The following is a 16,374-nucleotide window of genomic DNA, read 5'->3' on the forward strand; positions in this document are numbered from 1 at the left end:
TCAGCAGAAATAATGAAGTCCATTTAATTTCACACACACTTTAATGTAACATGTTGGATTCATTCATTGCTGTCTAAACACCTGATTTGTTAAATGCTTTTTCAAAAACAAAACAAAACAATCTTTCACACTTGAAAAGTGCTGTGAACTGTCTGTATTATGGAGGAAATTATAGAGTAAATATGCATTGTTTAACAGGTCAAAGTTTACTTTTTCTTTTTTCAATGTTTCCCATCATTTGAAAATGATCGCTCAAAATATAATAGTGATTTTAGAGAACAAGCTGTTTTTTCACATGTGGTAATTATTTGCTGTCCGTTGTGTTGAATAAATGTATCTGTTTTAAATGTATCCTTATGCATCATTTGCTCTCGCTCACACAATATACAGTGTACACCCAAGGTGAAATGGCTGACCCTGGGTCCTTGCAGTGTTACTTATGTTTGTTGAAAGTCGCACTGGAACTCAGATAACCTGCCTGAAATGGAGATAAGGGGGAGTATTATCACTTTCCCTTGCCCCTCTGTCCCTGGTATGAAGGATACATCAAAAGGCAGCTGGTCTGTCTTTGGTTCAGAAGGAAAGTGAAAGGATGACACAGCCCAGCTTGTCTTTGAATAGCAGGTGCACCTTTTCTCTTTATTCTGGGCCTGAATGAGGAATGATGGCAACAGCAAAGGATCAAAGTCTGTTTTCCCCCACTCTCGGCAGAAACACAGCAGAGGTTTAATAGAGAAACACATTTTCATTTGAAAACAGTCAATAGTTTGGCTCTTTGTTTGTGTACATGTATGTGAGTATGATTGAAAGCATATGTGAGGGGAGCTGATACACGTAAAAGCAATGGCACAGCTTAATTTCAAAATACCAGGCTTTTGTTTACACCAGACATGCTTTCTTGCTCTCTTTCTTTCCATCTCTCTCCCACTCTCTCCAGTTGGTACTGCCAAGGAAGATTAAAAAATATGGCAGCCACTCAGTGAAAATTATAACGCCTTCTGTTGAAACTTCACTGGCCACGAGCTGTCTATGAAAGGCTGCGGGTTCAAGGGTTGTAGGACTACTTGGGACAGTGGAGTGAGAGGGGTCGCATGGAAAGTGGCGGACTGGGGGAGGAGGGGAAGAGGATGATGGGACAGCACGATGGAGGGAAACAGGGAGGAGATGGAGAAAGGAGAGAGGTGGAGAGAGTGAGGGAGGTTCGGATGACGAGGGTGGGAAGGTTGTGGAATCTGAACAGGGTGGATGGCAGGGGAGGGGGATGAGCTGGTCGCGGGGGAAGTGTGGGGGTCCATGGCGAGTCCTGCATGCTGTAAAATTATATGATGGAGATTAGAAAGAGGGGGGGATTGTGGCACTGGGGTCAAGCTGGGAAACCGCTGAGCCAATGGCTGAGTGAAAATCTCTTGTAAGGGAACATGTGGAAGTGGGATACTGACCTCCAGCGAATGCTGTAGTACTTGTCTTTGCATTTGATCTGTATGCATTAGCTGGATTTGAGGCTGTGGAAGGTTGTGCAAAGATGCAGGGGCGTAATGTTCATCTAAAGTCACACAATTCTGTGTTTGTGCTTTCTGTGTGTGATTTGTCTCTGTGTGTGTATCTGTCCATTCTTGCATTTTCTCCAGCACTTTCTGCATGTGTTCTCTCGCCTGCTCCTGCAGCACACGATATTTGTCCATCTCCTCGGCAGTAAAGCTGATTGGTAGAGCTGTCTCTCCACCTGTCTGTTGGCCGTCAGTTCTAATCTGCAATGGACAGGGATTTGGCATACTGCTAGGGTTTGAGTCAACTGTGTCCAGAGGATATTTTTGACTGTCTGTGGTGACTTCACTAGGACGTCCTCCAGAGCCTTTGACTTTGTCATCCTTTTCTCTCTCCTTCTCTTTACTTTTTTCCAGTAATCCTTTTTTCCTCCGGGCCTTTCTTTGAATTGATGGTAATTTCCCTATCAGAGGGAAAAGCAACATCTTAGCTGATTTTTGTGGCACGGACTTATTGGGAGATGGTTCTGGGAGAGTTGTGCCTGAGCTGTCGGTGCTGTTTGGGTCAGAAGGTCCTTGGCCACAATCAGACTGTGAATCAGGTTCCTTTATTCTTGTATCACACTGGGATGAGTTGAAACGTGGAACTGTTGAAGCACACTTGGATTTGTAAGGGGAGGAATGTGAGAGGGGGCTTGAGGAAAAAACAGATGAAATGGATGTAGGACTGCTGTGCTTTTTTGCACCTTGAGGGGCGTCAGAAGCCCGTGAGGATGGACCGCAAGAGCTACTTGTTAATCCGTCCGCCATGACTGTTGAGCAGGTGCTGCTCCTGCTCCACTCCCAGCTTAGCTCAGACATGCTGGTGCTGCTACAAGGACTACAAGAGCGCGGGCTGTGGTTTCTGCTGCCTTGAATGTCGATCACACTCTGGCAGCCGTACGTCTGTTGGGTCGTCCACCACTCGGGACTTGAGAACTGTCTTGAACTTGAGCGTCTGGTACTTGCACATCTCCATGCACCGCCTTGACTGTCTGTGCTGTCCACACCTGTCTTGAAGTCTGACATGGACCTGTGTGTGCCCCTTTCCTCCCAGCTGTCGCTGCTACCCCATGTCCATCTGTCCACACTGCATCGGTCCCATTCTACATCTTCATTGCTGACGTGTGTGCGCCTCCTGCCCCAGCTGGGACTGGGGCTGAACCTTGCGACTTGATCCCACTCCACCACTCTGTTTTTTGAGTTCCACCTCGTCCTTGAGCTTCCCTCCTCATGAGCAGTTGGATGATTCCCATCGATCCATTCCCACTGTTCAGCATCTGAAATCCTTTCTCTCTCTCTGCAGCCTGAATGTCTTCGCGTTTTCTGTCTCCTCTCCTCCCAGACTTTACAATGTCTCAAACTCTTCTGCTTACTGTGAATGAAATTCCTGTCCCCGCGGAGGAGTTTTCTCTTTTTCACAGGGCTGCTACCACAGCTGTTGTCAGGGTAACAGCAGTCAATGAAACTCCTGGGGTTGCTATGGTGACCTTTTTCCCAAAACAGCTTTGAGTTACATCCTGGTGAGAAGGAGGGCGAGTAGAAGTGAGATCGCCAGGGAAAAGTCAATGCATCCCCGTCTCGCTGTCTCTCCTCGTCTGTATTTCTGTCTACTGTGTGTCTGGTGAGCGGGGAGTAGGAGCTGGAGAGCTCTCTGTCTGGCTGTGACTGCCATTCAGTACTGTAGCTCCTATGAGGCCTCCTTTTCCTGATGGAGACAGATACTGGCTCAGTGTCACATCTCCCCAGGAGACAGCTGCTCCCTGCTCTCCCCACCTTCCTCATTCTTGTCCCTCTTTGTCTCCTTTTCTTTCCACATCTCCCTCCAGCACCTCCTTGCCGCCCTCTTCCAGTGGAGACGGTGGAGACAACGCTCCTCACTTTGCACCTTGCTGATTGGCGCTTGCTTGAAGCTTTTTCCATCTTCTCACCCCTCTTTCTCTTCCCCAGCTTATATTTCTTTGTGCTGGCTTTCCTCTTTTTGTGTGATACCTCCGAGACACCCACATATGGCTGTGGAGCCCTGGCACACTGGCATGTTGTCTCACTCCCACACTCACACCTGGACGGCCTGATGCACATCCCCTGTGTGACAGACTCTAATTTACAGCTCAAGGCTGTGATGGCTCTCTCCCTGATCCCGCTCGCACCCTCTAATCTACCTCCCAGTGGATTCTGGGAGTTCGTGTCTGAGCTGTCACTATGAGTGGGGTCCAGTGGAAGGGAGGTTGCCCTCACACATTTCTCCATACTTAGCATGCATATTTCTTTCCTGGGTACTGTTTCTAAAGATGAATGGTTTTTGTTCTCAAGGAACAGACTCGCTTCTGTCTCCACTTCGCTATTCTCCCGGAAAGCCTCTTTAACTTTTTTCTTTCTGTGTGCTCTCAACTTACATCTTGTCTGTCTTTGAGAGGAAGAATTATTTTCCTGCGTAAGATGAGCTGGCACACATGCCTTTGAGTCATCTTGTTGTGACTCCTGTACATCAACTGTGAGTTTTTCTGGCTGAAGAAGGTTTAAGCAGCCAGGGTTGCAGCTGTAGGAGATATGGGGCTGAGACTTGGTAAACTTAAGCAAACTGACAGGCCATTTCAAACTCGTAGATTCATCTTTGCCCAGCACACACACATACTGCCTCAACTCCCTCCCCTTCTCTGTTTCCTCTTGCATTATCTTTGCCTTGCTGTCTGAGTCCATATGGGCCTGTGCTAATGCCGTGCCCCATATGGTCACCTGCGTTTGGGTCTGCAATGATGAAAGCAGTGAATCATAGCTCTGATTATCAGGGGCTGTAGTTGAAATGGGGAAGGTTTCTTTCGCTACATCTCTTTTTCCATTCTGTTCCTCCTCTTCTACAGTCTCTCTGGGAATCGGCTGAATATTACCCTGTAAGACACTGTCAGAGCTTGACTTTTCCATTTCACTTTCGCTCCGATTCCTCTCATCTGCTCCTCCAATTTCCTTGTCCATGTCCTCCATGATTTCCTTTATCCTCTCCTTCATTTGCTCCCTCTTCTCCCTGTCCTCCTCCTCCATGTCCGAGAAGACAGAGGCGGAAGGCTCCAGTCTTGGCCCCCTACGTGAGAAGCAGAAGGAGACTCCGAGCCTGCCTCCCACTCTCCCCTGTGAAGGAAGCGGCAGCTGGGGACACAAGCTGGGGCAAGACAGGGTGTTGAAGGTGAGAGGATCTGTATTGAGTGTGGGCAGATTGATTGGAGGAGATTCTGCCAGAACAGTAGATGGAGGTGCTTGAGGACGAGATTGACATGGATCTTTTGACTGGTGAATAAAAGAAGGTTTACAAGGTTGAGCACTGGGGGGCCGGTGTGAAGGGTTGGTGCTTTCCGATTTAGACCCAAGGCTATGGTCTCTTTTGGACTCATCTTTATCCTGCTGCTGGCTCACAGTTCTGAGTGCACGCCTTAGCCCGGAGGTCCTTCTCGGGACTCTGTAGCAAGATATGATAAGATAGAAAGACATAACTTCAGATGACTGTACTTTTATTTGACTTTACCTTGGTTCAGAGCCGGAGTCCTTAGACGATGATTGTGTTATTGCTGACCTCAAGAAGTTTAAAGTGTACGCCTTGACCCCAAGATATTTCTGTTGGGCATGCTTACAGCTGCACTTAAACCAGAATACTGCCACTCCTCGTGATTATGTACAAAGGTAAAACAGGTTTGAAACTTTAAACCTGAGAAGGCATTTAAATTCAAGCCAATTATCTGATCATGAAGTTTGCACATTCATAAAATCATAAAGGACAAGAAATAAATAAAAAGAAGGAGCGGTGTGCTATCAGCAGGCATCTGGTCAGTAGTCACAGTATAGTGTTCAAATGTAGCCTGATGATTGTAAAGCACACTCAACGTTTATTTCTATTGCAATGACACAGCATTACAACCCAAGAAGAGAGAGGGAGCGAGATAAGGAAGGAAGGAAGGAAGGGAGGAAAGAAGGAAGCAGAGAACACAGACAGAAAAGAAAAATGAAGACATAGGGAGGAAAGAAGGAAAAAGAGAAGGAATAGGTGTAAGTAGATTATTGTATAATGTATTCTGTCTTATCAGTTATTTTTGATTGCTTATTACTTTAGGTGTCTGAGCCCAGAAGCTTTAAGTGCATGAACTCACTTTATGTGCTTGAAATCTTTTGCTTTAAAGTTTTCCTGCTATTCATTTTGTATGAAGCTTTATTTCCTCCACCTACAAACCATTTTCTGTGAGTGCCAGCAAGAAGGGGGCTTCATGTTATATTTACCTCACCTGTGGCCATGTAGGCCAACTGAGTGTTCTCATATCTGTGGATGCATCCATCAATTCTAAGAAACATTGACTGGACGTGACACACTCTCAACCCTCTGGACTCCGGGCCCTGGTCTCATTACACAAACTGCCACAGACGCACAAACCAAACGCACACTTCTCCCACTCACCGCTGACTTTCTTGTTGCAGCTGTGCAAGCTGGTGTAAACGCCTGAGAGCCTTCTCCTGTTTGCGCTGGTCTTTCCATGATTTTGAGGCCACATTTCGAGCAAACTCTCGGTGTTTGAGTTCCTTCAGCCTCTGCATGAAAGGGAAATAAACAGAGGAGTGGAGGAAGAGGATAGGGAAGATGAGGAGAGATGCAAGAGCGGGACAAAGCCGATAGAGAAGAGAGTGAGTGAGGGATTAGTTTTAAGAAGCTCTCTGCAGGCAGCTGTCTTTCAAAACATACACATTAGTCAACAGTGTTTGCAGATGTTCTCCTTCAAAGCTCGTGTTCAATTAGCTCCATTCAGCTTAGGAGAAAGTGTCTTTCCTTCAACACCCAGCTCGAGAGCGAGCACAGCCCAAATTGTGAATAGTAGATTACAGATGCAGTTGAGATGAGTGGCACAAGTGATTTAACGATGCTGATTTTCTTTCTAAACTGTTGGACTGACACTTTCTCTTGGCTCAGTCCCTTTCAATCCAGTGGTGTGCCACTTGATTTAAAAAAAAAAAAAAAAAAGAGAAAAAAAAATCAACCCTTTTACCATCACCAAAGCTCAGTTCGAAGAAATGTCTCATTTAATGACATCTGCTTTACAGCTGGAGAATACCAAAGGCATGCTAAAATAACACGTACCAATTCTTTTTTTTTTTTTTTTATCGTTGGTGAGGACTGGACCATTATTTGTTTAATAAGGTAGCTTTCTTAAATTCACTTGAACACAAATGCGAGAAAAACAACAGTAACAATTAATATGAGGCCAATGTGAGAAAGATTTTATTTTGAGCAGTGTTCTCAATCTAACTGTGTTGTAATGCAGGGGAAAAAAAATAATTATCCACGCTATGTGCATGTGTGTTTTTGTCTCAAATTTAACATCTATAAGCCATAGGTGCATCGGTTTCTCCGGGAAACAATCATTCATGCCTCTCTGCCTCCCGTTTCCCTTTCTGACACACTTTAATCCCTCCTTTATCCATGCTTGGCAGGTGCATATGTGTGTGTGTGTGTGTGCGCCTATGTTGTGTGTTTCCTTTTGTCTGTGTGTGTCTAAAGGGTAAGCAGGGGACCCAGGAGTTTGGAAATAGCTGCAGTATCGTGCACCCACATCTCTCCTGTCTCCTATCTTGAGTATTTCTACCTTTCCAGTTTATTGTAGGTACTTCAGTGGGTAATCTACTCTAAATATTAAATATTTGTTATTTACTTTCTATATTTGTGAATGTACCCTTTAGTATAAATTGCAACAGGATTACACCACAGCCACTTCCAGATGATGTTATGCTATTATCCACCCATACAATATGTATCACACACGCGCTCACATGCACTCATCAGATTAGCCCCTCAGACATCAGATTTATTTATACACTCACTCTCTTTCACACCCAGATCGTATGCAGGAGCTGACAGTTGTCAGGTTAATCTCAGCTGAGTCCTACACAAGCTGGTGTCTTTTTACATTATCGCTCGATGCTTAACATCCCGCTGTCAGCTCACTGAAGACAGCAATAAGTATGTGCCACTGGAGATGCACTTCTGTTTGTAACTCTTAAACATACACCTCAGCTGGAATAAAGATAGGTGCATTGTAGATGGGTGCGCTCACGTGTGCACATTTGTTAATATATGGTGGGAAGCTTTGAGGAGTTTGTGATGCCAAACTCATCCTGTAGGAAATATTAATCTTGTTTAAACACGAGGGCATACATAATGAATCACTGAGGATGAAGAAAGAAAAAGGAGAGGAGAAAACTGGGAAGAAATAGATCAGAGTTGATGTACTCTAACAAGTGACTATGGCAATGAGAGCGAGAGAGAGAGAGAGAGAGAGAGAGAGTGAGAGAGACAGAGACAGAGGGAGAGGGGTATATAATAGATAGGCTATATGAAGATGAATACTTCCTGCTTTCTCTTGCGTTTTCACACTGCCAGTTTATTGTTCTCTCTTAAAACAGGTCCCACTGCAGGCAAACCTGTAGCTATATTTAGAGCCAAACAAAATATTGCATGCAGAACCATTTTTTGTGAGCGCACAGGGCACACGCACTGCTATTTCCTACCTTAAAGTGGATACTTTTGTCTTCAAAGACGATGTCGTGTCCCCAACAGCAGGAGCTGATATTATGCCTGCTCTCCAACATGCCTGTCTAGCTATGTGCTGTGAAGCTCAATGTGCCTGTCAAAGCCTCAATCAATATTCCTTTAGATGTGTTAAGGAGTGCTCACACTGATTCTGCTATGGATGAATCAGAATTGATGCACATCCACTAGAGCCTTTGGATGGGCGATGCTGTGTTCTTAGGTAGCATATGAGAGGACATCCTAATGTGGTGATTGCTTTTTTTAGTTAAATGGGAGTGTAATTCTGTTGTAATGAGCAATTTCTGTAATCAGCAGTAAATGCTGATAAAGCCCTGTATTCAGACATGTTTATCCCTGAATCGATGACAGGAAAAGAAGACAGAGCAAACGCAATCAGCTTCCATTCTCCAAAGCCAATACTCCTGCAGGGAAGCTGTCTTCGGCTAGGATTTCATCTGTTGTCTCGTCCGTGCGTGCATTCCTGTATTTGTGTGTGTGTGTGTGTTCCTGCACTGCCAGTGGCTACTGTCAGCCCAGTGCCTCATGCAGCTCGTTTCATGTCCCTGCCGCTGGCTAAAACAAAGCATTAACATTGGCCTGCAGTTGCTTCAATTCATTTTCAAAGAACAATGACAGAGAAGGAACAGTCTTATTTAATGTTTTTTTCATGATACACAGTGTGGGCGTTCACAAGTGGGATGCGGCTTGGCTTGTTTGAGAGACTGCCTCTGCATTTGAGGACGAGTGGTGTGCACGAGTATGTGCGTGTCTGTATGCTTATGCATGCGAGTGTGTGTCTTGGCTTAACAACACATAGCTATAGAAGAATCAGCGGAACCTTCAGCCAGAGTGGAGGTAGTGTATGATAATTGATGTGAAAACCAAATGCAAGAGAAAAGCTGCTGCTGAGGCTTCTCATAATGGTCCCCTGGCCTCATCTCGTCCAAACCAGAATAATTACCATCAGTAGCTATAGAGCTTGGCAGCTGTTCACTGCACATATACAGGAAAAACTTCATCCTCAGGCCAGTAACTTGTGATCAGACTGGGTGAGGATGAGAGGACACTCTCCAATGCTAAAATAAAGCGAACAAATATAAATTGATCCCCCACCTCTCTCGTGCTGCGTGTGTGTGTGTGTGTGTGTGTGTGTCATGGTATTGATCCACCTTGCAGGCTTAAGTCACTTCCAGGAAATGATCCAATCACCCAGAACAGCCTTCATTTGAGTGCTACCTGGGCGATATGAGCCCGAGATAATGAATGTTGTGCATTTGTCAGCTTAGGGTCTTATGCAAGATTACACAGGAACTGTGTGATTGCATATGTGGACTCGCTCCATGCGAGTGCATCTGAGCATATTTCTTTCGGTGCAAACTCATCTTTATGTACCACAAAGTTTTCTTCTCACTCTTAGATCCTGTCAGGATAATTGCTTTAAACAATAAAATATATATGCACAAAGAGAAAAGGCATGAACGCAGCAAAGCAGTAGTGTGTGTCTCCTATTTGTTGAAGTCATGCGTACTCAGACAGCCAATCCCCCATCTTTCTGTTGCGTTGTAAAAATCAACTTCTTTTAAATCTACTCACTTCAAATTATTCTAATTTTTTTTTAACCCACAATGTGCACCAACAAGTATGGACCCACCTTCATAAATGCATCTACACATGTACTGTCGCTCACACACTTATACATGCAGAGTCACACACACAGTCTGTCAACCTGATATAACGGTGCCAAATTAATCGCGACCTCAATTTACCTCACGAGCATAAATCTGTTTGCAGAATAAGCACAATTGATATGGCTTCAGACGTGAATGGACAGTAATTTTTCACATGATGGTGTGTGTGTGAGTGAGTGTTTGCTCAGGGCTGGGAACGTATGTGTGCTTCTATGCTTTTGTTCATTTCCACTTATCCTCCAAATGTCAGCAAATTGTCATTTTATTCCTCTTCATTGCTGAAACCAGGCAACAAATAAGAGTGTTTAAGAACCACTGCAAGAGTTTCCGAAGCGAGTACATTATAATTTAATGTCTTGAGCTATGTTAGAAATGAACATGTCTGGATTTAGTGGTTTTACGCACGTGGAGATTCAGCAGTGGAGAATATGTGCTTTGGAAACTAATGTTGCACAGTATATTCATTAAAAAAAAAATCTTCAGAAACAATAAATCCCTTTAGGGAATCTCTGCCAGCAGTACAGATTCAAACGGTGGCAGCACCTTTCTGATGCAATTGCCCAGTCACTGCCGTCATTCTTGTTCAGACTGTCCTCTTTCTTTCTCTCTTTTTAATAGAATCTTTCTGGAGCTGTGACTAATAGTCTCCATGTTTTATTTTGGTATCAAATATTTATTTGTCTTTTTAAGGAAGCACAAATTGAGAAACAAAGTGAATCAGAGCAGCATCATAAGTACCAGATACATACAAATTAACTGCTCTAAATCCTGCACTATAAAAAAAAAGGAAGCATCTATCATGGACTTGCAGCTGAGAAATCCCAGAGCACTTAAATGCTAAAAAAAAAAGAAAGAAATGTTCTGTCTTCATTCTGCTTGCTTTGATTTCTGTTTTTATTTACTTATAGATTTAAATCAGTAATTTTCCTTCATGCAATCATGCAATATTAACACAAATATTTGATTTTTGGCCCCAAAGTCTCTGGAGACCCTCTCGAAAACATACTTAACATCACATTATCACAATGCTGTATCAGGATTTTTCCTGAAATTACAAGAAAAGTGCTGAACTATATTTTGTTGCATGCAAATGCAGTATAATATACACAGTAGTACATTTTCATTTGTGCAGCAGAGGATTGGTTTTAGATAGATAGTTCTTTAGGGCTATATTAAATATCATATGTACCTACATTGTTGTGGCTGTCACTCAAATTGTCCTGTGTTAAATCAATGATTTTATCCTACATTGTTACACCACAGTGATAAAGTTGTAAATCTCCGGTAAAACAAAGAAGCCTAAAGACTTCATTGTGTTTGCTTACAGCTGTCTTTTTTGAGGTGTTCCACCTCGGTGTGTGTGCTTGTAAGAGATGATATGGCTGTCACACTCTTATTGTTACCTGCTGTGAAACAACCCAATGGGCAGATTGACATGAAAATGTAAAGGGGCTTTCCTTCAATGCACCTATTGCAAACACACACACATTATATAACAAGACATAGAAGAAATGCCTGTCTGTGTCTGTTTGTGTGCTGCTACATAGTGACCTGTGTGTGTGTGTGTGTGTGTGTGTGTGTGTGTGTGTGTGTGTGTGTGTGTGTGTGTGTGTGTGTGTGTGTGTGTGTGTGTGTGTGTGTGTGTGTGTGTGTGTGTGTGTGTGTGTGTGTGTGTGTGTGTGCGTGTGTGCGCCAGGTGCATCTCATATACCTGCTTGTGAGCGTGGTCGTAGGAGTTGATGTGGTTGTCAAACTCTTGGTGTCTGAGGTACTGCTTGTCACACAGCTCACAGTAGAAAAGAGCCTTCAGATCCTCCGCTGAGCAACCCAAAGCCCTCTCTGTGCATTCCTGGAGAAAAAGAAAGATGGAAAGAATGAGTGAAAGCATTGCAGGGATTCGGGATGACAAATGAGAGCGAGTAAAGAGAGAGCCATAAACAGACAAAGACATAAAAGGTTAGCGAAAAAGAGAGAGAGAGAGAGAGAGAGAGAGAGAGAGAGAGAGAGAGAGAAGTGGGCGAGGGAGATCAAGAAAATGGCAGATTGTTAGCCATTTAGAACAAATCTGCATCCCAGACACATCAGCAATAATAGCCTCTACATGTGCTCTGCATAAAACTGTTAAACGGCTCCCTATTAAAGTACATTGCCTTTGCTGCCACTGCTGGAGGTTGGACAAAGCCACCGAAGCCCTGTGCTCTTGGCAACTTGAGCCTCGGGACACATTTAATGCAGCCACTATAATAGAAACCTGCATGTGTAGTATAATGGCAAAATAGTCTGACTGCAGAGAAACTAGTGGTTGACAGACTGCACAACTCAGACTTTTGTACACCAGTAAAACCGTGCACGCGAGGAAGAAAAGTTTGAGGCTCACACACAGATACACAGGCACGTAAACAGCACATGGACAGACAGATTCACATTCACATGCACTGTGCAAATGGCATGTGGACCTGAGGGGATAGAATGCTTGTCTGCATGCTCACATCAGCCACAGGGCTTTTTTTTTTTTTTTTTTTTGAGGGGGTCCAGAGACAAGCTCACTTGAGTGTGTGTGTGTTTGTGTGTTTTGTGTGCGTGTGTGCACGCGTACACTTGCATCTGGGTGTGTGTGTTTAGGGGTGTGTGCATTCATGCCATGCTCTGCTTCAGAATGTAATTTCCCTCAGGCTAGGGGCTGCCAATAAACACTATTGAATTCTGTTCTACACTGACATGATGGGAATTTAATTTGAGGTTGTCACTTCTTTCTCTCTTTTCGCCCCTTCTCAGCGTCTTTCCATCGCTCCGTCCATCTCCGTCCATTTCTCCCTTTCTTTGCTTGCTCATGATTTTATGGTCCACCTTCAAACTCACTCTTTTCCCTCTTTACTTTATATCCCCCTTTATCCCTTCTATTTTCTCTTTTTTTTCCCCTCACTTTCTTGTGTGCTTCTTTTGTGTTTGGCAAGTCTTGGGTCAGGCAGTGACAAAGTCTATTGGCCCCAATTTGCCTCAGTAATATGCCTGCACAGGAACAGAGGTGAGAGGGAAAAGAGGAGTACAGGAATATAGGCAGGCAAGAGGATCAACGACCCCTTCCTGCCCTTGCAGACACGAGTGCAGACTGATAAAAAGACCTGAGCATTGCTCTTACCACTGTCACAATCATTATCATCAACCATCAGTAGCTATAGAGCTTGGCAGCTGTTCACTGCACATATACAGGAAAAACTTCATCCTCAGGCCAGTAACTTGTGATCAGACTGGGTGAGGATGAGAGGACACTCTCCAATGCTAAAATAAAGCGAACAAATATAAATTGATCCCCCACCTCTCTCGTGCTGCGTGTGTGTGTGTGTGTGTGTGTGTCATGGTATTGATCCACCTTGCAGGCTTAAGTCACTTCCAGGAAATGATCCAATCACCCAGAACAGCCTTCATTTGAGTGCTACCTGGGCGATATGAGCCCGAGATAATGAATGTTGTGCATTTGTCAGCTTAGGGTCTTATGCAAGATTACACAGGAACTGTGTGATTGCATATGTGGACTCGCTCCATGCGAGTGCATCTGAGCATATTTCTTTCGGTGCAAACTCATCTTTATGTACCACAAAGTTTTCTTCTCACTCTTAGATCCTGTCAGGATAATTGCTTTAAACAATAAAATATATATGCACAAAGAGAAAAGGCATGAACGCAGCAAAGCAGTAGTGTGTGTCTCCTATTTGTTGAAGTCATGCGTACTCAGACAGCCAATCCCCCATCTTTCTGTTGCGTTGTAAAAATCAACTTCTTTTAAATCTACTCACTTCAAATTATTCTAATTTTTTTTTAACCCACAATGTGCACCAACAAGTATGGACCCACCTTCATAAATGCATCTACACATGTACTGTCGCTCACACACTTATACATGCAGAGTCACACACACAGTCTGTCAACCTGATATAACGGTGCCAAATTAATCGCGACCTCAATTTACCTCACGAGCATAAATCTGTTTGCAGAATAAGCACAATTGATATGGCTTCAGACGTGAATGGACAGTAATTTTTCACATGATGGTGTGTGTGTGAGTGAGTGTTTGCTCAGGGCTGGGAACGTATGTGTGCTTCTATGCTTTTGTTCATTTCCACTTATCCTCCAAATGTCAGCAAATTGTCATTTTATTCCTCTTCATTGCTGAAACCAGGCAACAAATAAGAGTGTTTAAGAACCACTGCAAGAGTTTCCGAAGCGAGTACATTATAATTTAATGTCTTGAGCTATGTTAGAAATGAACATGTCTGGATTTAGTGGTTTTACGCACGTGGAGATTCAGCAGTGGAGAATATGTGCTTTGGAAACTAATGTTGCACAGTATATTCATTAAAAAAAAAATCTTCAGAAACAATAAATCCCTTTAGGGAATCTCTGCCAGCAGTACAGATTCAAACGGTGGCAGCACCTTTCTGATGCAATTGCCCAGTCACTGCCGTCATTCTTGTTCAGACTGTCCTCTTTCTTTCTCTCTTTTTAAAAAAAATATGTGTCTTTCATCTAAGACAGATATGACAGATCACCCCACTGACTCCAATGAGGACTTGCATGTAGCTGTCACGTCACACATAATGAACACCCAGGAGAGGCTGGTCTGTTCTCACATCAGACTCAGCCTCAGTTTGACCACGGACCTTCTGCAGCTTTGATACCAGCCTTTACAACCATGTCCAGTATGCCTTTCTGATGGTCCAGGAAAACATCTGTAACAACTGCAAGAACTATTTTCTTCAAGATTTCACTTCCTGAGCAACAAGGCAACCCCACGAAATCCAGTTTCATCCACACAGCTGAACACCCTTCATAAATCAGTCCTACAATATAACCACATGATGTTGATTGCACTGACGGACTAGATGATGAGAACAGATACATTAATGGGGACGCTGCAGATTGGTGCAACCACAATCAGCTACAGTAAATTGCAGCAAGTCGAGGCCAAAGGAACGGAGTGTCTCTCAATCAGCAGATACCTTCTGTGCTGCTTTGGAGCAAGCGGGACTGGACAGGCAACCAAAAGAAGCAGACACAGCTATATTTTCTCGACAGTCTGAGATATATAATCATCTGCAGGCCTTTTCTGTACGCTGCCTGTACCTTACTGTTATGGCATGGCGAGCCGGGTTCTGGGGTGAGCGTTCGCACAGCAGACTATGAGAAGAAAAAGGAAAATTGAGCAAGAAAGTGAGCGGCATCACAGGGGCAGAACTTGACACACTTCAGCAGGTGGCAGAGGTGAGGATCGCCTCACAGTGGACCTCATTAACGAACAATCCCATGCAGCCGCTGGCTGCTCCAAGCCGGGTCCAGCAGAGCTCCGGCAGCAGCAGCACCGATCCCCATGCAGTGCAGGACTAAGTGCCGCCGGAGGTTCAACCTTCTCGCTGCCGGGAGATTGTCAAAGGTGCAGGAGTAATTACTGCACCACAAATACACAATTTGTACCAGTTAGCCATACATTACTAATTAATACGGGTTATACACAAGGTGTGACTTGTGGTTCCCACATGTGTGCATGTGTTTACGCTATTCGATAGAATTCATGAGAAGTGATAAATACAGATTGGATTTTAGCTTAAAACTACTGCTCAAAACTGATACTTATTTGAGTGAAATGCAATTTAGAAGCGATAGTAAGATGAATACAAGGAAGACACATTCTAAAGTAAGCTCTAAAACAAATCCAACCAATCGCACATTTGCAGGGCTTCGTAAGAAGAAGTAACTTCTGACTCCCAGCAGTTCTCAATATCTGTTAGCTATATATTTCATTGTGAGAATACTGGAATTCATGCGTTCAGTCAAAATGTACTATAATTCCCATGAGGTCAAGTTTATGTGGTTTAAAGTTAGGGCATCGGGCAAGTGTCACTATCGATGCCTGGGAGTTGGCAAGTCCGGCTTCGCCCAGATTTTAAAAGAGGTTTATTTGACATTTGACGTTTTATTGACCTGTCTGCTTTACAAGCAGCTTTAATTGCTATGAGGAAGGAGTACATTTTATTCTTAATTTAGCAGAAGTGGGGCAACATAGACTATTTTGAGACATTTTCCTGTTAAAAGCAGCTCGATAAATTATGTTTCTAGAAGTAATGTTATTTTCAAGGTTGTTTTGATTTTCTTTTATCATTTTGTGGTTGTTGATGTGAGTGACTTTGAATGTAAATGCTGTAACAAAGTTAGTCTTTGATATAGAATCCATTTAAAATCATCACATCAGCACATTATACAGGGACCTTTAAAGGTTTCGAATAATCATAACCAAACATTTTTCAAAAGTTCCCATCTCGTGTTTGACCTTCAACACTGCTGATCTACACAGAAAGTCTCGGATGCATTAGATAAAAGTCACTTTTTATAAGTTAACTCTTGACATAGATTCAAAGTCAGGGGGAACAATGTCAAGGACAAAGAGAGGCTCGGTGTATCATTCAAAACAGGAAGAAGAAATCAGCTTTTATGTAAAGTTATGGTGTTTATACACTCAAATTCTCAACAAATCACGATCTCTAAAGAAGAAAAAAACATTCTGGGTAAGAAATTTTAATCATAGTTTATTCTATTTGGGCATTTACAT

The 16,374-nt window shown here is 43.5% G+C and overlaps 1 protein-coding gene across 1 annotated transcript; it reads right to left on the bottom strand.

Annotated features, from left to right (window-relative positions):
- Positions 1–15,140, bottom strand: znf804b (zinc finger protein 804B; the record flags this gene model as incomplete). The annotated part of the gene is made up of 6 exons (XM_080501325.1): positions 1–650; positions 1,440–4,974; positions 5,962–6,092; positions 11,485–11,622; positions 14,895–14,948; positions 15,069–15,140. The coding sequence occupies 6 exons, from the start codon at positions 15,138–15,140 to the stop codon at positions 438–440; spliced, it is 4,143 nt and encodes a 1,380-aa protein (XP_080357451.1). The 3' UTR covers positions 1–437.
- Between the last annotated feature and the right edge of the window lie 1,234 nt (positions 15,141–16,374).

This window comes from Blennius ocellaris (assembly GCF_963422515.1).
Source record: "Blennius ocellaris genome assembly, chromosome: 8".
Classification (NCBI taxonomy): Eukaryota; Metazoa; Chordata; class Actinopteri; order Blenniiformes; family Blenniidae; genus Blennius; species Blennius ocellaris.